Genomic DNA, 27,060 nt, shown 5'->3' with positions numbered 1-27,060 from the left:
TCGACTAAGCAGTGGCGATTTTACAAGGAAAATGTTGGTATTTTGACCATTTTTGTCGAAATCAGAAAAACATATATATGGGAGCTATATCTAAATCTGAACCGATGTCAACCAAATTTGACACGCATAGCTACAATGCTAATTCTACTCCCTGTGCAAAATTTCAACTAAATCGGGGTTAAAAATTGGCCTCTGTGGTCATATGAGTGTAAATCGGGCGAAAGCTATATATGGGAGATATATCTAAATCTGAACCGATTTCAGCCAAATTTGGCACGCATAGTTACAATGCTAATTCTACTCCCTGTGCAAAATTTCAACTAAATCGGAGTTAAAAATTTGCCTCTGTGGTCATATGAGTGTAAATCGGGCGAAAGCTATATATGGGAGATATATCCAAATCTGAACCGATTTCAACCAAATTTGGCACGCATAGTTACAATGCTAATTCTACTCCCTGTGCGAAATTTCAACTAAATCGGAGCAAAAAATTGGCCTCTGTGGGCAAATGAGTGTAAATCGGGCGAAAGCTATATATGGGAGCTATATCTAAATCTGAACCGATTTTGCTGATATTTTGCAAGTTTTTCGAGACTCATAAAATATTCGGATGTACGGATTTTGAGGAAGATCGGTTGATATACATGCCAATTATGACCAGATCGGTGAAAAATATATATGGCAGCTATATCTAAATCTGAACCGATTTTTTCCAAAATCAATAGGGATCGTCTTTGAGCCAAAACAGGACCCTATACCAAATTTTAGGACAATCAGACTAAAACTGCGAGCTATACTTTGCACACAAAAATACATCAACAGACAGACGGACATCGCTAAATCGACTCGGAATTTAATTCTAAGCCGCTCCGTATACTAAAAGGTTGGTTGATGTTGATGATTACTCCTTCTTGGCGTTACATACAAATGCACAAACTTATTATACCCTGTACCACAGTAGTGGTGAAGGGTATAAAAACGAAATTTTCATTGGTCTGTGGAAAATTTCGCAAAAAAAAATAATAAAATTTAACTACAAACAAATATTTTTTTTTTTGCAACAAAAATAAGTTTAATTTAGCGTTAGTTTAACTACGTAAATTTTTTCTGTGTAGAAAAAAAATTGTCAGAAAATTTTCTATAGAAATACAATTTTGACAAAATTTTCTATAGAAATAAAACTTTTTGAAAATTTTCTACAGAAATAAAATTTTGAGAAAATTTTCTATAGTATACCCTATTTTCTTTCTGTGTATGTTGTGGAGTGCAAATAACGAGAGTAGTGTTAGTTTAATGGCCACATTTGGGAAAAATTTGTTGGCACATGGATTTTTTATTTTTAAAATTCGCAAGCCAAGCGATCTCTGGCAGAAATGCCGAACATCAGCATCCATATATCACAATGTCTTCCACTTCTGTTCTCCTTTCTCATTATTGTCGTTGACCAGAACTTGTTTTTTCCTGCTAATTTGCTATGGGACAGTTTCCAAAAATTGTCTTGTAAAAATATATAGTACATTAAATCCAAAAACAAAATCTTTTGGAAATTAGAAATACATCCGCAAATGAAAGTATTTATATATCTTTTGGCCGCCGGCCGGTCAACCAAGCAATCCATCTACTATTCGCCTATATCTGTCCGTCCCTTTGTCTATGTGCCCATAGAGGTCTTATTGCTTTAGGGATGTCAATGGAGACAGCGTATTGTAATTTCTGGAATTAAACATTAAAGAATAAACAAGTATATACGGCCGTAAGTTCGGCCAGGCCGAAGCTTATGTACCCTCCACCATGGATTGCGTAGAAACTTCTACTGAAGCCGATGGCAAGGTATCTTAAAACTTCCTAACACCATAATATATACCACATAGTCCATACGTGGTATATATTAAACTAAAAAAGGCCGATTAAATACGTATATACTTAAGTTTAAAGTTTCTATAGAAATAAAATTTTGACAAAATAAAATTCTGACAACGTATGGACCAATTTTGGCATGGTTATTAGCGGTCTTATACTAACACCACGTTGCAAATTTCAACCGGATCGGATGAATTTTGCTCCTCCAAGAGGCTCCGGAGATCAAATCTGGGGAACGGTTTATATGGGGGCTACATATAATTATGGACCGATATGGACCAATTCTTGCGTGTATGTTAAAGACCACATTCTAACACCACGTACCAAATTTCAACCGGATCGGATGAATTTTGCTACTCTAAGAGGCTCCGGAGGTCAAATCTGGGGATCGGCTTATATGGGGGCTATATATAATTATGGGTGGATGTGGACCAATTTTTGCATGGTTGTTTGAGACCATATACTAACACCATGTACCAAATTTCAGCCTGATCGGATGAAATTTGCTTCTTTTGCAATACCATCCGACCTACATCAATAACAACTACTTGTGTCAAGTTTCAAGTCGATAGCTTGTTTCGTTCGGAAGTTAGCGTAAATTCAACAGATGGACGGACGGGCATGCCCAGATCGACTCAGAATTTCACCACGACCCAGAATATATATACTTTATGGGGTCTTAGAGCAATATTTCGATGTGGTACAAACGGAATGACAAAGTTAATATACTCCCATCCTATGGTGGAGGGTATAAAAACAAAAGCAGTAAAATTCCGGAGTCAAGATTGCTCTGCAGTTCAATCACTAAGACTTCGGTCTGAATTTGGACTGCTTCGACCTTAGTCATCTGAGACTTCTATTTTTAGAGTCACTAAACCTATTGAGTCGATCTGCCGTGTGGATGATTGTATTATAACCAATTTCTGCTTAAACTAATTTCTAAATCGTGCAGCTGACAGATTAATTCCGGTGACTTCCAGGCATTTTTGCGAATTAAAAAGAAAAATCCCAGCATTCTGAAAAACTCAAATGGCATCCCTTATTCGTAATTGCCAAACAAAATCCAAAATCCAAAAACGAAAAAACCTTGCGAAGGATGGAAAGTGACAACAACAACTATCTTGTCAAAAATTGAATGCATTTGAAAATGAATGTGTACGAAAATATTTGGACAGTTTTTCGAATTTCGAATGTATGTCTGTCCAAATGAGATTTAATAATATTTGGATAAGTTGTTGTCTGCTTGGTTAGATGTGATTTCGTTGTTGCAATTTTCAAGAAGTGCCAAAAATAATTGCTGTGGGAAAAATTGTGGACATATTTTGGATATAATGAAGAACATTTAGTATACGAAACACATGAATAGACGACACTCTTGTATGTATGTGGCCATTGCCTAGATCTTTTCTACCTGTGGCTATATCTAGAATGCTTAAAATACAATTTTCTAAGGGACAATGTTAAGAGGAAATGCGACGTAAAAGTAGTGATCTTCGGTCCCAGAAATTCCAAAAACGTTTACCTATACCCTTTTCATTTCATTTCTATAGAAAATTTTGTCAAAATTTTATTTCTATACAGAATTTTGTCAAAATTTTATTTCTATAGAAAATTTTGTCAAAATGTTAATTCTATAGAAAATTTTGTCAAAATTATATTTCTATAAAAAATTTTTCCAAAAATTTTATTTCTATAGAAAATTTTATCAAAATTTTATTTCTAAGAAAATTTTGTAAAAATGTTTTTCTATAGAAAATTTTGTCAAAATTTTATTTCTATAGAAAATTGTGTCAAAATGTTATTTCTATAGAAAATTTTGTCAAAATTATATTTTTATAGAAAATTTTTCCAAAAATTTTATTTCTATAGAAAATTTTGTTTGTTTTGTTTTTCTATAGAAAATTTTGTCAAAATGTTATTTCTATAGAAAATTTTGTCAAAATTATATTTTTATAGAAAAATTTTCCAAAAATTTTATTTCTATAGAAAGTTTTATCAAAATTTTATTTCTATAGAAAATTTTGTCAAAATGTGTTTCTATAGAAAATTTTGTCAAAATTATAATTCTTTAGGAAATTTTTCCAAAAATTTTATTTCTGTTGAAAATTTTGTCAAAATTTTATTTCTATAGAAAATGTTGTTAAATTTTTATTTATGTAGAAAATTTTGTCAAAATTATATTTCTATAGAAAATTTTTCCAAAAATTTTATTTCTATAGAAAATTTTATCAAAATTTTATTTCTATAGAAAATTTTGTCAAAATGGTTTTCTATAGAAAATTTTGTCAAAGTTTTATTCCTATAGAAAATTTTGTCAAAATGTTATTTCTATAGAAAATTTTGTCAAAATTATATTTCTATAGAAAATTTTTCCACAAATTTTATTTCTATAGAAAATTTTATCAAAATTTTATTTCTATTGAAAAATTTGTCAAAATGTTTTTCTATAGAAAATTTTGTCAAAATGTTATTTCTATAGAAAATTTGGTCAAAATGTTATTTCTATAGAAAATTTGGTCAAAATGTTATTTCTATAGAAAATTGTATCAAAATTTTATTTCTATAGAAAATTGTATCAAAATTTTATTCCTATAGAAAATTTTGTCAAAATGTTTTTCTATAGAAAAATTTGTCAAAATTTTATTCCTATAGAAAATTTGGTCAAAATTATATTTCTATAGAAAATTTTATCAAAATTTTATTTCTATAGAAAATTATGTCAAAATGTTTTTCTATAGGAAATTTTGTTAAAATTTTATTCCTATAGAAAATTTTGTCAAAAATGTTATTTCTACACGCAAAAAAATACACCTAGACCTCGCTTTGCGTAGTTTCGTTTTGCGTTGTTTCGAAGTTGCGTCGCTTCTGAATTATTACTACATTTCACTTTTCACTTGTCGTTAGATTTTCGAAGTTGCGTTGTTATCTGTCTACAATTTTGCATGGTTTGCCATAGAAACTCATAACTCACTTTGCGTCGTTTCAGTTTGCGTCGTATTTTTTTGGAACGTATCTGGGACGCAAAGCGAGGTCTAAGTGTAATTCTTTCCTCCCAAACGAAATTTTAGTCAAACAAAGTTCGTTTCTCATTTGCTTTTCGCTGTAAGGAAGTGTATTTGGAAGAAAAGTATATACTTTTTGTGATAAACGTTTATTCTTTTCCAGGATGTAAAAACAATTTCATGAAGACAAACCAAAAAAAACATTGTTTTCTTGCTAATTGCATTTTCCCTCACGTCTTCCTCACATCCACGAGGTTTTTTAGTTCTTAACACCTTTTCCTGCAATACCAACAATGTAGAAGAAATTATAAGATTTTATAAATTTCTTTTACCTTTCGCCTGGACGGAGAATCGAACCGCGGACCATGCACATTGTAAGCCAACACACTAATCACTGAGCTATGTACCTGCTATGGTCATCAATAGATAAATATCAATATAAGTTATATTTATATAGCATAGCTTGCGGCGCCCACGAACCGAATAAACAAAGTTTATTTAACAGAAACAAACATTTAGTTTGGCACCGTGGAGCAGTGGTAGCTACGTCCGACTCTCATGCCAAGGGTCGTGGGTTCGATCCCTGCTTCGGCCAAAGTTTTTTTTTGCTTTTGTTTTTTTTTTTACATATATTCCTGATATATTCGTAAGATTCCGAAAAAATATTCAACATTACATTGTACTATATTAAATTTTGAACTGTAAAATGTGTCTTATTAAAGACCTAAAGTCAGAAAAGAACAGTGTTTGATATAAACGAAATGGACTGTGTTGTTATTTCAAAAATAACTTTTTTTATTGAAAAAATAAAAATTTTGTAACAAACGAATTTTTTTGGTGATAAAAGTTTAAAATTTTCGAAGCAATTCAAAAAACTCTAACAAAAGAAAAACGTTTTCGGTACACGTTTTCCAAACGTTTTTTTTCTTTGCGTGTATAGAAAATTTTGTCAAAATTTTATTTCTATACAGAATTTTGTTATTTCTATAGAAAATTTTGTCAAAATGTTAATTCTATAGAAAATTTTGTCAAAATTATATTTCTATAAAAAATTTTTCCAAAAATTTTATTTCTATAGAAAATTTTATCAAAATTTTATTTCTAAGAAAATTTTGTAAAAATGTTTTTCTATAGAAAATTTTGTCAAAATGTTATTTCTATAGAAAATTTAGTCAAAATTTTATTCCTATAGAAAATTTTGTCAAATGTTATTTCTATAGAAAATTTTATCAAAATTTTATTTCTATAGAAAAATTTGTCAAAATGTTTTTCTATAGAAAATTTTGTCAAAATTTTATTTCTATAGAAAATTTTATCAAAATTTTATTTCCATAGAAAATTTTGTCAAAATTTTATTCCTATAGAAAATTTTGTCAAAATGTATTTCTATAGAAAATTTTGTCAAAATTTTATTCCTATAGAAAATTTTGTCAAAATGTTATTTCCATAGAAAATTTTGTCAAAATTATATTTCTATAGAAAATTTTATCAAAATTTTATTTCTATAGAGAATTATGTCAAAATGTTTTTCTATAGGAAATTTTGTTAAAATTTTATTCCTATAGAAAATTTTGTCAAAATGTTATTTCTACACGCAAAAAAATACACCTAGACCTCGCTTTGCGTAGTTTCGTTTTGCGTTGTTTAGAAGTTGCGTCGCTTCTGAATTATTACTACATTTCACTTTTCACTTGTCGTTAGATTTTCGAAGTTGCGTTGTTATCTGTCTACAATTTTCACTCACTTTGCGTCGTTTCAGTTTGCGTCGTATTTTTTTGGAACGTATTTACGACGCAAAGCGAGGTCTAAGTGTAATTCTTTCCTCCCAAACGAAATTTTAGTCAAACAAAGTTCGTTTCTCATTTATTTTTCGCTGTAAGGAAGTGTATTTGGAAGAAAAGTATATACTTTTTGTGATAAACGTTTATTCTTTTCCAGGATGTAAAAACAATTTCATGAAGACAAACCAAAAAAAAAAAAACATTGTTTTCTTGCTAATTGCATTTTCCCTCACGTCTTTCTCACATCCACGAGGTTTTTTAGTTCTTAACACCTTTTCCTGCAATACCAACAATGTAGAAGAAATTATAAGATTTATAAATTTCTTTTACCTTTCGCCTGGACGGAGAATCGAACCGCGGACCATGCACTTTGTAAACCAACACACTAACCACTTAGCTATGTACCTGTTATGGTCATCAATAGATATATATCCATATAAGTTATATTTATATAGCATAGCTTGCGGCGCCCACGAACCGAATAAACAAAGTTTATTTAACAGAAACAAACATTTAGTTTGGCACCGTGGAGCAGCGGTTGCTACGTCCGACTTGCATGCCAAGGGTCGTGGGTTCGATCCCTGCTTCGACCAAAGTTTTTTTTGTTTTGTTTTTTTTTTTTTACATGTATTCCAGATGTTCGGAAGATTCCGAAAAAAAGTTCAACATAACATTGTAGAAGGTTAGGTTAGGTTAGGTGGCAGACCGATGTATCAGGCTCACTTAGACTATTCAGTCCATTGTGATACCACATTGGTGAACTTCTCTCTTATCACTGAGTGCTGCCCGATTCCATGTTAAGCTCAATAACAAGGGACCTCCTTTTTATAGCCGAGTCCGAACGGCGTTCCACATTGCAGTGAAACCACTTAGAGAAGCTTTGAAACCCTCAGAAATGTCACCAGCATTACTGAGGTGGGATAATCCAACGCTAAAAAACGTTTTGGTGTTCGGTCGAAGCAGGAATCGAACTCACGACCTTGTGTATGCAAGGCGGGCATGCTAACCATTGCACCACGGTGGTATATTAAATTTTGAACTGTAAAATGTGTCTTATTAAAGACCTAAAGTCAGAAAAGAACAGTGTTTTATATAAACGAAATGGACTGTGTTGTTGTTTCAAAAATAACTTTTTTTATTGAAAAAATAAAAATTTTGTAACAAACGAATTTTTTTGGTGATAAAAGTTTAAAATTTTCGAAGCAATTCAAAAAACTCTAACAAAAGAAAAACGTTTTCGGTACACGTTTTCCAAACGTTTTATTTCTTTTTTATTTCTTTGCGTGTATAGAAAATTTTGTCAAAATTATATTTCTATAGAAAATTTTTCCAAAATTTTATTTCGCATTGTTGTTGTTTTTTATTGCAGCTTAAAACCATATATTGACTAAACTACAAGTGTAGCATAACCAACAGATGAAAAGAATGTTTGTCAAATTTATTTGGGCAAAGACCTATAGACTGCAAGATGGTTGGGTGGACGAATGTTTCGGAATTACCACATTCCTCATCAGCATCCCCTACTTGCAGCAAAACTATCAACCAATTATCAGAATAAATTCAGGCAGTTCATTAAACCCAACTATAAACCACACTTGAACCATCCGAAAAAAGGTTTTACATTGATAGCCGGCTTATGCCGAAATAAATTTTATTTCTATATAAAATTTTGTCACAATTTTATTTCCATAGATATTTTTGTCAAAATTTTATTTCTAAACAAAATTTTGTCAAATGTTATTTCTATAGAAAATTTTGTCAAAATTTTATTTCTATAGAAAATTTTGTCAAAATTTTATTTCTATAGAAAATTTTTTCAAAATTTTATTTCTATAGAAAATTTTGTCAAAATTTTGTTTCTATAGCAAATTTGTGAAATACCTCTTAGAGGAATGTTTTGCAAAATCTATCTAACCTACAGACCTGCCAGAACGCTACCATTCGTATATTTACCAAATCCCTACCATAAAATAATAGAAAAATGTTATGAAAAATAGTTCCAGATGTCCTTAATGCACTAAGGTGTAATCCTTGTTGTACATGTCTACAATTTTAAGGCATTAGAGTACAATTTTAGTACAGTAGAGTACTTAATTACTTTCAGTGCAATTTAGCAAAAATCTTTCTCTAGTGTTCCCCTATGGTTGTGGTATAAATCCAATAAAATTGTATCAACATAAATCTCCAATAATGACCAAATCAACGAATAAACATTTGCCCCCGCACTCAAAGCAAATAAAAATAAAAAATCCACACAAACATATTGTCTAATAAATTTTTAAATAAATAAAATTTTGATTTTACCTGATGATTGTGCCATCTCAAACAAAACTGCTGTTGATGTTCATTATTTGTTTGTTGTTGTTGTTGTGATGTCTGCGGTGATTGTGTGCGATGGTGATGTGATTGTTGTTGTTGTTGAGATTGCTGCTGGGACTGTTGTTGGTGAGGGGATTGAGAGAACTGATGATGTGTCGTCGATTGTGCTTGTATTGGTGTTGATGGCTTTTGTTGTGATTGCTCCTGAAATTTTTGCGCTATTTGTTCAGCACCACGTGGTGATCGCATATTTGTTCCAGAACCGGCATTGTTATGTTCCATAATTTTTTGTCTTCTTGGTTTTTTACATACGAGTTGTCTGTATTGGTTATCGTCGGCTTGCGATTAATTAAACATAAAGCAAATTTCTAAATTAAAAGTGAGAAGTCTGAAAAAAGAAATAAAGAAAATCCTATAAATACTTTTCAATCAATACATCATATTTTTTATTTTTTTTTTATTTTATCATATAAAATTTTTATTTTAAATTATACAAATTATGACAATTAATCATCACAACGATATAATTAAATGTTTTAGATGGTCATTAGTTATATTTACGATGTGTTAATGCCACACAATTCCTTTGGTATGGCAAAGAGCTCAAAGCAAGAGAGAAAGAGAGTGAGAGAGCACCCCAAACATGAGATGTCAAATAGCTTTGAACATGATGATGAAATATATGCAGAATCAAATAGAATTCACATCAAAATGACACTTAATCAATCGACTTGTTTTTGTTGAGGAGACGTCGTATAAGCCGATCGGGCCGTCAAGAGGAAAAGATGGCCAACCGTAGTCATAGTCGCAGAACTCGTCGTCGGGTATTTCTAGAGAAACAATTTTGAGCGTAAATAATAGTTATGTTCCTACTAGTTAATAGGTATAATTTGTTCCACAAGTATAACAAAACACCGAAAATAAAATTGAGAAAGCGGGAATATAAAAAACTTGAGCATGCAATGATATAAATCATAGATACTCAACAAACAGATGACCCGTCCCTCTCAGCGTCGAAAATGTTTCTGACACCCAGACACCCAGATGAGTTTTTGAAAATTTCGTTTTGTGTTATTCGTCTATAGAAATAAAATTTTGACAAATTTTCTATAAAAATAAAATTTTCACAAAATTTTCTATAGAAATAAAATTTTGACAAAATTTTCCATAGAAATAAAATTTTCACAAAATTTTCTATAGAAATAAAATTTTGACAAAATTTTCCATAGAAATAAAATTTTCACAAAATTTTCTATAGAAATAATATTTTGACAAAATAAAATGTTGACAAATTTTTCTAAAAAAAAAATTGACAAAATTTTTATGGAAATACAATCTTGACAAAATTTTGACCGAATTTTCTATAGGAATCAAATTTTGACAAAATTTTCTATAGGAAAAAAATTTTGAAAAAAATTTCTATAAAAATTAATTTTTTGATAAAATTTTCTATAGAAATTAAATTTTGGCATAATTTTCTATAAAAATAAAATTTTGACAAAATTTTCTATAGAAATAAAATTTTGACAAAATTTAGTATAGAAATAAAATTTTAACAAAATTTTCTATAAAAATAAAATTTTGGCAAAATTTTCTATAGAAATTAAATTTTAACAAAATTTTTTACAGAAATAAAATTTTGGCAAAATTTTCAATAGAAATAAAATGTTGATAAATTTTCCATAGAAACAAAACTTTGGCAAAATATTCTATAGAAATAGAATTTTGACAAAATTTTCTATAGAAATAAAAAGTTATTTGACAAAATTCTTTGTAGAAATAGAATTTTCTAAAAAAAAAAAATTGGCAAAATTTGCTATAGAAATAAAATTTTGGAGAAATTTTTTATGAAAATAAAATGTTGACAACATTTTCTAAAGAAATAAAATTTTGATAAAATTTTCTATAGAAATAATTTTTTGACAAAATTTTTAATAGAAGTAAAATTTTCTAGAAAAATAAAATTGTGACAAAATTATCTAAAGAAATAAAATTTTTAATAGAAATAAAACTTTGACAAAAAAGATACAATTTCATTTTCTTTTTCAGATTTATTTTTGTTTTTTGCTAAACTCGAACTTAGTACCAGTGTTGCCAGGTGATTTTGGAATCTTCCCCCCAAATCTTAAGTAAAAAACCCCCAAATTGTACAAATTTTTTTTCAAAAACCCTTAAAAATTTTTTAGTAATGCAAATAGGTAAAAATGGGCTTCCCAAATTTGTAAAAATTAATACTATAGTAATGCACATCAAAAATTCAATTTTACAAAAAAAGAAAAAAATATCTAAAAATATAATATGTATATCAATTAAAAAATCAGATAGGAGAAAATAATTCAATGAATAAATGTTTCAATTCACACCCAGCAAACAAATTTGGAAGTTCTTCTAAAGGCATAACATTAAAAGCACTTCCAAAAATGACTGTTTGGTGCGGTTTTTTCATATTTTTAATGGGTTATTTTAACTTGTTTTGTTTCAAATAGATTAAAAACAGGGTAAAAATTAATAAAATGGAACAAATTATTCAAATTTTGTCGGTAAAAATGATGAATCCAAACGTTTCAGACAAGCTTTAGAATGTATTAGAAATCATAAAAAATAATAAAAATTATTTATTTGGCAAAATACCACAAAATTTTTTAATGCACATCCAAAACACTGAATTCAGATCACACCCTAAAAATGATTCAAATTCAGTGCAAGGGCTGATGAAATGGTGGACATCTGTCCTATGATAAGCCCATGTTAAATTCATCGCTTCTGCGCCAATTTTGCTCCACTTCCGGATCCAAAAAGAACATTTTTTGGCGACGCTTTTTTTTTCTGGGAAATTAATTCAAAATCAAATCAAATCAACAAAAGTTAAATTCAGTATATGCATTAAAAATGTTTAAATGTGCTCCCTTTGCATTGTATGATTTGTTGGAAGTAAATAATTTAATCGTTTCACTTGTAAGTGTAAGGAATTTATGGAATAATGTAATGAATATTTAACTCTTAAAATGCTTTCAGTTGTTAAAGTTAAGATACGGGTTCTTAATTTGTTTTTAACCGTGTCGAATATTAGAAATGCCCTTTCAAAGGAAGCACTTGAAAAGAGTAGCGAAAGCTATCCTAATGCATACTTGCTTATATCGAGGGATTTGTGCTGATCTCCCTCGTATGTTTTCCGAATTTGGTTGAGAATTGTTTCACTTTATTGGATGTTAAATATTTTTTGCCCCTAAAAAACCCCCCAAATAAAAGTTACCCCTAAAAATCCCCCAAACGGTTAAAAACTCCCTAAATTTGGGGGGAAACCCCCAACCTGGCAACACTGCTTAGTACCCACATTTACCGTTGTTTTAATGACCTATTGTACTCTGAGAGAATTCTAGACATTTCTCTCATTTACTACTTTTACTGCGAGTAATGTAAAGGAATTGAGAGAGAGAGAGAGAGAGAGAGAGAGAAATATATACAAACGCAACCCTACAATGAAGTAAGCAATGTCTATGGTCGGCCAAAAAAGGACATATTTATTTCCATGTTTATTCCCATTCCCAATAACTTATGATCACAAACTATGAAATTTGTTTACTAACACCATTGAGTGAAGTATTAATCTGTATAGTCTGCTCCAGTTGTGCAATTCTCCAGTATAGTAGGAAGGAACTACGGAGTGGTCATTATTGTAATGATTTACTGTCAATCATATTTTCTACTTTTAGTTAATTTTTTCTTTTATGAAAATGAGTGATTAATATTCTAAAAAATTACAAAAAAATTATATAAAATAATTTTGTATTTCTAAAGACATTTTTGCGATATTCACTTTCTCAAATTTCATTGCCTTGCATTCGTTGCAATTCCATTTTGTTAGTTATTGCTTTCTTTCAGTTTATGTTTTTTTTTTTAATTTGTTATTCACTATTTTGTCTGCGTTTGTATATTGTTGTTGTTATTTCATTTGTTGCTGTATATTTGTCAATGTACCTTTAATTGTCTATCTGTTTGGATGGTTGGCTGGCTGGCTGGCTGGCTGGCTGGCTGGCTGGCTATGCTGGCTACTACAGTGTAACTTAGTTCTTTGTCCGCCAAAAACAAAATTATGGTGTTGTTGCTTTTGTTGTCTGAATTTTCATCTTCTCATTACATTGGATTATATCTAGTTATTGTTGTTGTTGTTTTTGTGTCACTGGTCGTATATTCAAATAAATTTTTGTAATGCATGAGTGTTTAGAGATATTGCTTTCTCAGCAGTCTCAGCTTTTTCTTCTTGTTCGTTTTCCGATACTTATGTTTTTGTTGGTTTTTTGTCCGAGGGCTGCTATTTTTACCGGTTCATGTAACAAAAACAAAAAAAAAAACAGAAAAAACGACAGCTATAAGTATGTATTTTAGCCAAATTGAATCAAACGTATGCAATTTGTTTTTCCTTCAAATTCTGATTTTTTCGGATTTCGAATGGGTACACAATACGTCGTAAAATACTTGGAGACACCTCAATATTTTTTTAGTCACAGATCATAGAGCAGGGGCGTCGTGCTATTGTGGAGAAATTTAAAATAAAATGCAATTAAATTTCCAAAAAAAATTATTTTTTTACTTTATATCATTTCAATAAATGCAAACTCCGTACATCATACGCATAGGTGGTCTCAATGTCGTATATTATTAATTTTTATTTTTTTATTTTAAACAAAAAACCTAAAATTACCCATTAAAAATATGAAAAAAAGCGATATAAAAAAATGGAATGCAAAAAAAACTTCCTGTGTAGTTAAAATTATGATAATTCAAAATATATATATATATATATATATATATATATATATATATATATATATATATATATATATATATATATATATATATATATATATATATATATATATATATATATATATATATATATATATATATATATATATATATATATATATATATATATATATATATATATATATATATATATATATATATATATATATATATATATATATATATATATATATATATATATATATATATATATATATATATATATATATATATATATTTTTTTTTTTTTTTTTTTTTTGAATTATCATAATTTTAACTACACAGGAAGTTTTTTTTGCATTCCATTTTTTTATATCGCTTTTTTCATATTTTTAATGGGTAATTTTAGGTTTTTTGTTTAAAATAAAAAAATAAAAATTAATAAAAAGGTAAAATTATCTAAATTTTGTCGAAAAAATTTCGACAAAATCATAAAAAAATTTTAATTTGATACAATATCACATAATTTTTTAACTCACATCCAAAAAACTGAAATCGGATCACACCGGATCCAAAATTATCATTTTCACTACTTTTTTGCTGGGATATAATAAGACATTGTTAATGTCATTGTTACTATGTTATTGTTACTATGTTATTATCAACAACCATAGAAAAGGAAGATGTGTGGGGTGGCTTGTATTAGTATCAGAAACCAGAGAGAGAGAGAGAGAGAGAGAGAGAGAGTATATTATGTTAATATCAACGACCATAGAAACGGAAGATGTGTGGTGTGCCTTGTGTTAGTATCAGAAACCAGAGAGAGAGAGAGAGTTCCATACTTGTAGGAATACCACACTAAACTTATTGGTTTATTGGCTACAATTTTTATTTAACTATTTCCTTTAAAGTTCTCGCAAATTTCTGTGTCGATTGCACCAAATTATAAAAAAATGTTATCCGAAGTGATTTTATTTTATTTTTTTAAGTTAAAAAATTGTCAAAAATTAGTAAATTAAGTTATGAATGCAAAATGAAAAGAGAAACTGATCAAATGTTGCATGGAACGTTGTATGGTACCAATGAAAAAGAGGAAAAATAAGCTAAATTCATGTCTTCAATCAATTAATGATCTTTGGTTAATATCCAGGGCTGCCAATAAAATTTCATCAAAAATTGTCATTATCGACAATTGCATTTAAAAAAACGGCAAAAAAGTCGTAATTTAAATAGCATTAAAATAAAATATTTTATGGTTAAAAACAAATCTATTTAATTAAAAAAACATATTCATAACTATGCACTTTAATAAAAAAAAAACAACCAATTAAAATAAAAAACTTTCTTTTGGTACAAAAACAAAAATATTTGGTTAAAAAAAAATAAATAAAAAAAGCTATGCATTCCAATAAATGACATACAAATTTTCGTTTCCTTTAAAAGAAACTTTTTTATAGTTATTAATTGAGTAATATTTTTATTTAAAAATAAAAAAAAACTATCCTTAGTTAGATCTTTAAATTTTGCGTAATACACTGAAGAAAATTACCCTTGTTTTCCAAAATGAATAATTTTTTATGGCAAAATTGGCAATTCAGATACAAAAACAACTTGAGTTATTTAATTTTACGTAAGTTTTAAAAAAAGTCTCCCTTAAGTGGAATCATTCTCAAACGAGCTTCTAATTTTACTTTTGTTAAGGTTTATCTGACTAAAAATTCCATCCACATTTGAAAAAACCATGATTTTTTGTACGAATTATAAATAACCGGGATAGCCAAAGTGGAGTTCCACTTTTTATTTCAGACATTTTCTTTTCAAAAACTTTTGAAATTAATTATCCATAAAATTGACTCTCTAAACCAGGGCTGTGGAGTCGGAGCCGGAGTCGGAGTCTTGGAGTCGGAGTCTGAAGATTTTGCTGGAGTCGGAGCCGGAGTCGTATAAATTTTGCTCGACTCCGACTCCGGCGAAACAAAATTTGAAAAACACTTCTTATCTTTGTAACTAAAGAAATATTTCGACAAATTAGATTCAACTAGGGTTTTTAATCGAACAACGATAAACGAAGTATTGGATTTCAGGCCATTCAAAGTGTATTTAACATATATTGGTGAAATTTCACGGTGATATAAAGAGTAGGTTATACTAGAATATAGGCTGAATTGATCATTTGTATAGTCCATAAGAAAGAAGTTAACCACTTTGGTATCACAATGGACTGAATAGTCTAAGTGAGCCTGACACATCGGGCTGCCACATAACCTAACCTATAGTCCATTTTTAACATATTAACCCTATATATGCTCTTGATATTTAATATCGATATTTAACCCTATATATGCTCTTGATAAAGGTAACATTTTAAGGCAATATAGCAGTAGAACCTAACATTCTGAATTTTTAGCAGGCATGTCGAGTTCGAAGATGGGTCATACCGGACAATTTTGTGATATAGCACCTACATATAAACCCATCTCCGATTTGTTTTAAGAAATTGTTCCCAGTCTAAAATTTTCATAAGATTTGTCAGAAATTTTGAGTTATTTGAGATCCATAAATAAATGCGGAAATTTCCCGTCGGCCCAGATTTTGTGTGTGGAGATAATTACTTGAGAAATCTCCATATACACCCGATGTCCTTGGAAGCTATAATTTTAAATTAACCCTCTGCCAAGAAATTGTTTACATTAAATTAATGGCCTCTAATGTCCATAACTGATAGACCATTTATAAATCGATGTTTCACCATTTTACTTCTATAGAAACAATATTCGTTGAAATTGAAATTTTTTGTTTCTATAAATTCATATGCTGGAGATTGTTGTTATCTACCCATATTTTTATGTGGTCTCTATATAGTCTTGTGTCTTATTTTAATTTATTGGCCTGAAATTAAAATGTAGAGTTCTTTAACACCTAAAAATTACCATTGGAATAAAATGAGATTTAGGTTCACCACCTGGAGTCGACTCCGGAGTCGGAGTCGAGGCTAATAAGAAATGCTGGAGTCGGAGTCGGAGCCGGAGTCGAGCAAAATTGACTCGACTCCACAGCCCTGCTCTAAACTATGAAATTGTCTTTCATTTTCCAAAATAAAGTTGGGCAACTTATACTAAGTTTTAGTGGGGAAAAATCTCCAAAAAATATTCTACCTGATAATAACTCTCTAAGACTCATTGTATATTTGTATTTAAGTTTCTTATATTTTATGCTCACACACGCTCTCCCTCATCGACACACATTCTCTCTTCAACGTAGGATATTTTAGTTATGTGGATCCAAACTCACTAAGCCATATATCACATTTAACTTTAGCTCCACTCTCACTACTACTTGTACCTCTTTTTCTTTCTCTAGTATTTAAGTTATTGACTAATAATTGTATGCAATCGAAAAAAGGTTTTCACACATCAAAGCTCTCCCATCTATTCCCTTGAATGTCGCTGACTCTGATAATCATATAAGTACGTACAAGATTATAGGCATTACATCTCTGCATACTATTTGTATAGGTTCATACGTTTGCTACTTATGTACAAACCTAGCTACAAACAAATGTATGTTTATGTATGTGTGTTTGTATGGATGCAATGAAATGAAATCTAATTCAGAATAAAGGAATTTTCTTCATTCCAATATATGTTTTTTGTTTTTTTTTTTTCGGTATATTTTTTTCTTACATCTACATCTACCACTAGCACAAAAACCATGATGCTGATTACATTCGAGCAAAAAAGGTACGGTTCATATGGGTACTGGGTACAAGTACTACCACCACCATCACAGCTATCAATTAATGACTTAGCAATGGTGAAATGTTTGCTACTGTGGCCATTGTAATTGGTGTTGGTTTAAATGGCCGGTTGGCTGGCTAGCTGGTTTAGCTGGCTATAATGCTGACTGGTTGAATGGGTGACATTAGATGGATGCTGATATTTGTTGTTGTTGATTTTACGCTGACTGGTTCGATGGTTGTTGTTGTTGTTGTATTTTTCATTGTTTTGTAGTTGTACATTTTTATTTATTTATAAAAATTTGTTCTATTTCGCAAATTAAAACAAGTATCGTATATATGGAAGTGCTAGGAAAAATAATATACGTTATCTAAGTGTAAAGTAAACGCTAAAAGGGATTTCGTTTCTGCAAGAAAAATGTATTTCCATGTAGGTCCTTCCAAGAGCTCATATCTTTTTATATCTTTGTTTTTTTTTTTTAACAATACAACCGAAGTGGTGGCGGACAACGATAAGTGATCCAACAAAATTATATGGATTTGGATACACTTATTGTTGCCCATCCACCCATCAATACCTTGTTTTTACAGAACTAAATTCACTATAACTACACCTCAAGGTATGAGTTCCGACTTCAATTTGAATATACTACATTGGTGGTTTATGTAGCGTATGTAACATCTAGGCGTATGAGTTATGGAAATAAAAATTTTCCTACTCTAAATCAGAGAGGCCATCTATGCGTATGATGTATGGACTTAAATTTAATTAATTCGAAATTTTCTATAGAAATAAAATTTTGACAAAATTTTCTATAGAAATAAAATTTTGACAAAATTTTCTATAGAAATAAAATGTTGACAAAATTTTCTATAGAAATAAAATTGTGACAAAATTTTCTATAGAAATAAAATTTTGACAAAATTTTCTATAGAAATAAAATGTTGACAAAAATTTCTATAGAAATAAAATTGTGACAAAATTTTCTATATAAATACAATTTTGGCAAAATTTTCTATAGAAATAAAATTTTGACAAAATTTTCTATAGCACTAAAATTTTGACAAAATTTTCTATAGAAATAAAGTTTTGCCAAAATTTTCTATAGAAATAAAATTTTGACAAAATTTTCTATAGAAATAAAATTTTGACAAAATTTTCTATAGAAAAAAACTTTGTACAAATTTTTCTATAGAAGTAAATTTTTGACAAAATTTTCTATAGAAATAAAATGTTGACAAAATTTTCTATAGAAATAAAATTTTGACAAAATTTTCTATAGAAAAAAAATTGTACAAAATTTTCTATAGAAAAAAAAAATTGTACAAAATTTTCTATAGAAATAAATTTTTGACTAAATTTTCTATAGAAATAAAATTTTGGCAACATTTTCTATAGAAATACAATTTTGGCAAAATTTTCTATAGAAATAAAATTTTGACAAAACTTTTCTATCGAAATAAAATTTTGACAAAATTTTCTACCGAAATACAATTTTGACAAAATTTCCTATAGAAATAAAATGTTGACAAAATTTTCTATCGAAATAAAATTTTGACAAAATTTCCTATAGAAATAAAATTTTGACAAAATTTTCTATAGAAATAAAATTTTGACAAAAATTTCTACCGATATAAAATTTTGACAAAATTTTCTATAGAAATAAAATTTTGACAAAAATTTCTATTGAAATAAAATTTTGACCAAATTTTCTATAGAAATAAAATTTTGACAAAATTTTCTATATAAATACAATTTTGGCAAAATTTTCTATATAAATACAATTTTGGCAAAATTTTTATAGAAATAAAATTTTGACAAAATTTTCTATAGAAATAACATTTTGACAAAAATTTCTATTGAAATAAAATTTTGACAAAATTTTCTATAGAAAAAAATTTTGTACAAATTTTTCTATAGAAATAAATTTTTGACAACATTTTCTATAGAAATAAAATGTTGACAAAATTTTCTATAGAAATAAAATTTTGACAAAATTTTCTATAGAAATAAAATTTTGACAAAATTTTCTATAGAAAAAAAATTTGTACAAAATTTTCTATAGAAATAAAATTTTGGCAAAATTTTCTATAGAAATACAATTTTGGCAAAATTTTCTATAGAAATAAAATTTTGACAAAACTTTTCTATCGAAATAAAATTTTGACAAAATTTTCTATCGAAATAAAATTTTTACAAAATTTCCTATAGAAATAAAATTTTGACAAAATTTTCTATAGAAATAAAATTTTGACAAAAATTTGTATATAAATACAATTTTGTCAAAATTTTCTATATAAATACAATTTTGGCAAAATTTTCTATAGAAATAAAATTTTGACAAAATTTTCTATAGCAATAAAAATTTGACAAAATTTTATACAGAAATAAAATTTTGCCAACATTTTCTATAGAAATAAAATTTTGGCAAAATTTTCTATAGAAACAAAATTTTGACAACATTTTCTAAAGAAACAAAATTTTGCAAAATTTTCTATAGAAATAAAATTTTGGCAAAATTTTCTATATAACTACAATTTTAGCAAAATTTTCTATAGAAAAAAATTTCTCACAAAATTTTCTATAGAAATAAAATTTTGACAAAATTTTCTGTAGCAATAAAATTTGGACAAAATTTTCTATAGAAATAAAATTTTGACAAATCTTTTCTATTGAAATAAAATTTTGACAAAATTTTCTACCGAAATAAAATTTTGACAAAATTTCCTATAGAAATAAAATGTTGACAAAATTTTCTATAGAAACAAAATTTTGCCAATATTTTCTATAGAAAAAATTCTCACAAAATTTTCTATATAAATACAATTTTGGCAAAATTTTCTATATAAATAAAATTTTGACAAAATTTTCTATCGAAATAAAATTTTGACAAAATTTTCTATCGAAATAAAATTTTGACAAAATTTCCTATAGAAATAAAATTTTTACAAAATTTTCTATAGAAATAAAATTTTGACAAAATTTTCTATAGAAATAAAATTTTGTCAAAATTTTCTATAGAAATAAAATTTTGACAACATTTTCTATAGAAACAAAATTTTGCAAAATTTTCAATAGAAATAAAATTTTGGCAAAATTTTCTATATAACTACAATTTTGGCAAAATTTTCTATAGAAAAAAATTTCTCACAAAATTTTCTATATAAATAAAATTTTGGCAAAATTTTCTATAGAAATAAAATTTTGACAAAATTTTCAATAGCAATAAAATTTTGACAAAATTTTCTATAGAAATAAAATTTTGACAAAATTTTCTATAGCAAAAAAATTGTGAAAAAAATTTCTACAGAAAAAAATTCTCACAAAATTTTCTATATAAATACAATTTTGGCAAAATTTTCTATGGGACAAAATTTTCTATATAAATACAATTTTGGCAAAATTTTCTATAGAAATAAAATTTTGACAAAATTTTCTATAGAAATAAAATTTTGACAAAATTTTCTATAGAAAAAAAAATTGTACAAAATTTTCTATAGGAATAAATTTTTGACAAAATTTTCTATAGAAATAAAATTTTGACAAAATTTTCTATAGAAATAAAATTTTGACAAAATTTTCTATAGAAATAAAATTTTGACAAAATTTTCTATAGAAATAAAATGTTGACCAAATTTTCTATAGAAAAAAAATTGGCAAAATTTTCTATAGAAAAAAAATTTTTGACAAAATGTTCTATAGAAATAAAATTTTTACAAGTTTTATTGCTGAAGAAAATTTTCTCAAAATATTATTTCTATAGAAAATTTTGTAAAAATTTTATTTCTACAGAAAATTTTCTGAAAATTCTATTTCTATAGAAAATTTTGTTAAAACTTTATTTCTATAGAATATTTTGTCAACATTTTATTTCTATAGAAAATTTTATCAATACTTTATTTCTATAGAAAATTTTGTATTTATCACCTAAACTGGCTTTATTTGAAATTGGGCAATGACCCTTATTTATCACATCTTCAAATCAATGTTGGCATTGATCAACTTGAGCTGGAATGCTAGTTATCCATGACTCTCACCATACAAATTTTGTTTCTTATAATCGATCCATGGTGTAGGGCATCCGAAATTCGCCTTGACTAAAATACTAGCTAGCGATTTTATTGTTTCTTTCTGGGATTTTTCTCATGTGACCATCAATATATTAGTGTTGTTGTTGTTGTTTTTGTCTTTATTTTATTATTGTGATTGTTTGACATTTGGTTGAAACTCTTGTGGCTGAATCATATTCTCCAGATATTAGACGACATACTCATTGCTGTAGTTATATATTTCTGGTTTCTGTGCCCGAACGAAATTTCTTCTTAAAAATAGAACTTTCTTTTGGTTTGGTATTGCATATTTTTTTTTATTTTGGGAATTTTTAAAGATTTTTTTTTGCTGGTTTGTGGATTTTATATTTTACACAAAAAAAAAAACAAAAACAATTAACTCGAGTGTATTTTAAGTACTGTAATTAATTATTCATGAATGATGTTTTTTTTTCTTTTTTTAATTCATTGTTGGGTTTTTAATTTATATTTTATGTTTATTATTATACGAAAAAAAATCATTAAATTAAAATTTTTTGCAATATGAAAATGTTAAAACAAAAACCACAAGCAAACACCAACACTCACAAACATATTTATTACTGACACTTAAGGGATTGTGGAAATTAATAATCAATAAATAAATGTTGTGTTTTTTTTTCTTTTTATAAAAAAATTATCACTTTTTTATTTATGAATCTTCACCTTTTCTTTGATTTTGATTTTTCTTAATTATTTGTTATGGCAAAAATTTCCCCGTAGTATTTTAATAAAAAAAATTATAAGCGTTTTATATTTTCCTTAATGAATGTTCATAATCTTTTTATTCATTTTTTTTCACTATTGTAAATCCGTTACGTTTTCAAAAATTTTTTATATCACTACGTGTCCACCTTTGTATCGTGTTTGCTCACTTCTAATTTGCCAAAAAAGAAATCTTCAATCTTATTTTGTCTCAGGAGGACGTTGGAGATTTTCCTAAATGTCCAATACATTTGTGCCCCTTTTTTCTATTTTATTTTTATACCCTCGATCATAGCATTGGCCGTATTTTAAGTTTGCCATATAGTTTGCAACACATCAACATTCTTGATCAGTGTAGAATGATCAACCGTTTTAATGGGAAAGCTAATGTCACTTTAATGACAAAAAAAGAAATATTGCCAGTTTTTTATGGGATCAGGGGAGGAGCTATAACTTCTTTTGTGGTTAAATATGTATTAATTTTTCAAATTCCTAATTTCAAGTGAATAGGATGACAACTAAGTTAATTAAAGAAATCAATTATTTTGATAGTCTATACACTAAACAAATATTTGATATAACGATTCTGCATTTCCTTTAAGGATTTTCCAAGCAAAATAGGTAACAAGAAGAGTTATGAACTATCGTTTAATTAAAATTTCTTTAAAGAAATTCATTCTTAACATTGTGCAAATTGAAGGGCACTTAAGATTCGTTTTGAACCGCCTATATTTACTTGTTGTTTTTTTTTTTGTTATGTATGTTTTGCTACTTTGGTGAAAAACTATTGAAGAAGCTGAAAAAAATCTAATCATTCTCCTATGCTATTGTTGTTGTTGCCTTAGTTTTTGAGCAAATTTGTAATTTGTTGTTGTACTTTCACAAGAGACATTTTGGTTTTGGTCACCACACACTCACGTACGTATTCACATGGGTGTTTGTTGTTTTTGCTTTCTTTTAATTTTGCGTTTGCATTATCTCTCGCTAATCTGCTTTAATGAGGTGAGTGGCGGCAACAACTACAACAACAATGCTCTAACACTGATAAATAATGGAAATGGGGGAAAATTTTTGTTTTTCGGCAAATCAAAATAAAATAAAGCAACAATAAAACAGCACATTTAAGGAAGATTGGAAATGTCGAGAGAGAGAGAGAGTGTCTACTCCCCCTCTCCAACAAGTGACAGATATCTCTAAACTATTTTGCTTCTTAGATCGAAAATCATAGATTTTCTTAATAGTATAATTAAAGTGACCTCTCATCAAAAAGAGTAGGGTAATGGAGGAAGGATATTCGATTTCCTATAGGAAAGTTTTTATTTTTGTATTTACACTCAAAAATAATCTTATAATAAAGCATTGTTTTGGAATCTTTTAAGCGCCGCTTTTAAATGTATAAACACAACCATATCGAGTAACGTTAGTTTTTTTTTTTCTATAGAAAATTTTGTCAAATTTTTATTTCTATAGAAAATTTTGTCAAAATTTTATTTCTATAGAACATTTTATTTCTACAGAAAATTTTGTCAAAATTTTATTTCTATAGAAATTTTGTTAAACATTTTATTCTTATCGAAATTTTGGTAAACATTTTCTTTTTTACAGAAAATTTTGTCAAAATTTTATTTCTATAAAAAATTTTGTCAAAATTTTATTTCTATAGAAAATTATATTTTTACAGAAAATTTTATTTCTATAGAAAATTTTGTTAAACATTTTATTCTTATCGAAAATTTGGTAAACACTTTATTTTTTACAGAAAATTTGGTAAAATTTTATTTTTATAGAAAATTTTGTCAAAATTTCATTTTTGTAAAAAAGTTATCAAAATTTTATTTCCATAGAAAATTTTGTCAAGTCTTACTTCTATAGAAAATTTTATCAAAATTGTATTTCTATAGAAAATTTTGTCAAAATTATATTTCTATGCAAAATGTTGACAAAATTTTATTTCAATAGAAAATGTTTCAAAATTTTATTTCAATAGAAAATGTTGTCAAACTTTTATTTCTATAGAAAATTTTGCCAAAAAAAATTATAGATAATTTGTCAAAACTTTATTTCTATAGAAAATGTTGTCAAAATTTCATTTTGTCAAAATTTTATATCCATAAAAATTGTTGTCAAAATTTTATTTCTATAGAAATTTGGGTAAACGTTTTAGTTTTTATTGAACATTTTGTCAAAATTTTATTTCTATAGAAAATTTTGTCAAAATTTTATTTCTACAGAAAATTTTGTCAATTTTTTTTCTCTAGAAAATTTCCCGAAAATTTTATTTATTTCTATAGAGAATTTGGTAAAATTTTATTTTTATAGGAAATTTTGTCAAAATTTCATTTTTGTAAAAAATGTTATCAAAATTTTATTTCTATAGAAAATTTTATCAAGTCTTACTTCTATAGAAAATTTTGTCAAAATTGTATTTCTATAGAAAATTTTGTCAAAATTTTATTTCTATAGAAAATGTTGTCAAAATTTCATTTTGTCAAAATTTTATATCCATAAAAATTGTTGTAAAAAAATTGTCAAAATTGTCTTTCTATAGAAAATTTTGTCAAAATTTTATTTCTATAGAAAATGTCAAAATTATATTTCTATGCAAAATGTTTCAAAATTTTATTTCAATAGAAAATGTTTCAAAATTTTATTTCTATAGAAAATTTTGCCAAAAAAAATTATAGATAATTTTGTCAAAATTTTATTTCTATAGAAAATGTTGTCAAAATTTCATTTTGTCACAATTTTATATCCATAAAAATTGTTGTCAAAATTTTATTTCTATAGAAATTCGGGTAAACGTTTTAGTTTTTATTGAACATTTTGTTAAAATTTTATTTCTGTAGAAAATTTCCCGAAAATTTTACTTCAATAGAAAATTTTGTTAAAATTTTATTTTTATAGAAAATTTTGTCAAAATAGAAAATATTGTCAAAATTTTATTTCTATAGAAAATTTTGTCAAAATTATATTTATATATAAAAATTTGTCAAAACATTATTTCTGTAGAAAATTTTCTCAAAATTTTATTCCTATAGAAATTTTTTTAAAAATTTTATTTCTATACAAAATTTTATCAACAAAATTTTTTTTAGATAATTTTGTGAAAATATTATTTCTTTAGCAAATTTTGTCAAAATTTTATCAAAATTTTATTTCTATAGAAAATTTTATCAAAATTTTATTTCTATAGAATTTTTTTTTTTAATTTTATTTCTATAGACAATTTTTTAAAGATTTTATTTCTATTGGAAAATTTTGTCAAAAAAAATTATAGATAATTTTGTGAACATTTTATTTCTTTAATAAATTTTGTCAACATTTTATTTCTATAGCAAATTTTATCAAAATTTTATTTCTATAGAATTTTTGGTTAACATTTAATTTTTATAGAAATTTTGGTAAACATTTTTTATAGAAAATTTGTCAAAATTTTATTTCTCTAGAAAAATTTGTTCAAATTTTATTTCTCTAGAAAAATTTGTCAAAATTTTATTTCTATAGAAATTTTTGGAAAACATTTCATTTTTATAGAAATGTTGGTAAAGATTTTATGTTTTATAGAAAATTTTTTAAAAATTTTATTTCTATAGAAAATTTTTTAAAAATTTTATTTCTATAGAAAATTTTGTCAAAAAAAAAATTTGTAGATAATTTTGTGATTATTTTATTTCTTCAAAATTTTATTTTGTTTTGTTATTGTTGGTTTTTGTTCTTTAAGCATTGTTGTTGTTTTTTTTATTTCAGCTTAAAACCACACATTGACTAAACTACAAGTGTAGCTTAACCAACAGAGGAAAAGAATGTTTGTCAAATTTATTTGGGCAAATTCCTATAGACTGCAAGATGGTTGGATGGACGCACGTTTCGGAATTACCACATTCCTCATCAGCATCCTCTACTTGCAACAAAACTATCAACCAATTATCAGAATAAATTCAGGCAGTCCATTAAACCCAACAATAAACCACACTTGAACCTTCCGAAAAAAGGCTTTACATTGATAGCCGGCTTATGCCGAAATAAATTCGTACAACCATCTCTCTTTTCCTTTGCCACCATCAAATCATCGATTTGAGTGAAGTTGGCTGGGTTTTATTTTGAGCGTGCTTCCTCTTCTTTCTTTCATTCGTTTTGTTTTGTTATTGTTGGTTTTTGTTCTTTAATCATTGTTGTTGTTTTTTTTTGATTTCAGCTTAAAACCATACATTGACTAAACTACAAGTGTAGCTTAATCGAGAGAGGAAAAGAACACAACAATAAACCACACATGAACCTTCCGAAAAAAGGCTTTACATTGATAGCCGGCTTATGCCGAAATAAATTCGTACAAACATATCTCTTTTCCTTTGCCACCGTCAAATCATCGATTTGAGTGCAGTTGGCTGGGTTTATTTTGAGCGTGCTTCCTCTTTTTCTCATTCGTTTTGTCTAGAAAAATTTGTCAAAATTTTATTTCTATAGAAAATTTTGGAGAACATTTCATTTGTATAGAAAATTTTGTTAAAATGTTATTTCTCTAGAAAAATTTGTCAAAATTTTATTTTTATAGAAAATTTCCTTTACTAACATTAGCTTATACCCTTATGTAGGGTATAATTAGAGAGTGTAACTGTCAATAAAATGTAGCACCACAAATTTGAATTGCGATATCTTTGCTAAACAAAAGACAATTTCTCCGACACAGAAACCGAAAATATGTGCCCCGATAAGCAAAACACCAAATTAAATCTCAGGCAAACAATAGCGATAATTCTGAATTTTGCTTTCATTTGTTAACACAGTTAAATTTTGCCATTATAGATAGAAGATATTGGGAAAA

At 27.0% G+C, this 27,060-nt stretch overlaps 1 protein-coding gene across 2 annotated transcripts in view; it reads right to left on the bottom strand.

The window, feature by feature from the left end:
* LOC142232885 (uncharacterized) overlaps positions 1-22,391 on the bottom strand; it is a 30,972-nt gene extending 8,581 nt beyond the window's left edge. Inside the window, exons 1-3 of one of the 2 annotated variants that reach the window (XM_075303595.1) lie at positions 22,200-22,391; positions 12,941-13,271; positions 8,948-9,350 (exon numbers count right to left, since the gene is read on the bottom strand). In XM_075303595.1, coding sequence (XP_075159710.1) covers positions 8,948-9,244 — 297 coding nt within the window. In that variant the 5' untranslated portion in view covers positions 9,245-9,350; positions 12,941-13,271; positions 22,200-22,391. The remainder of the gene's footprint in view (positions 1-8,947; positions 9,351-12,940; positions 13,272-22,199) is intronic. The other variant, XM_075303594.1, reaches the window with a different exon arrangement.
* Between the last annotated feature and the right edge of the window lie 4,669 nt (positions 22,392-27,060).

The sequence above is a fragment of the Haematobia irritans genome, chromosome 4 (assembly GCF_050003625.1).
Source record: "Haematobia irritans isolate KBUSLIRL chromosome 4, ASM5000362v1, whole genome shotgun sequence".
In the NCBI taxonomy this organism is placed as follows: domain Eukaryota; kingdom Metazoa; phylum Arthropoda; class Insecta; order Diptera; family Muscidae; genus Haematobia; species Haematobia irritans.
This window is presented reverse-complemented; position numbering and strand designations above follow the sequence as displayed.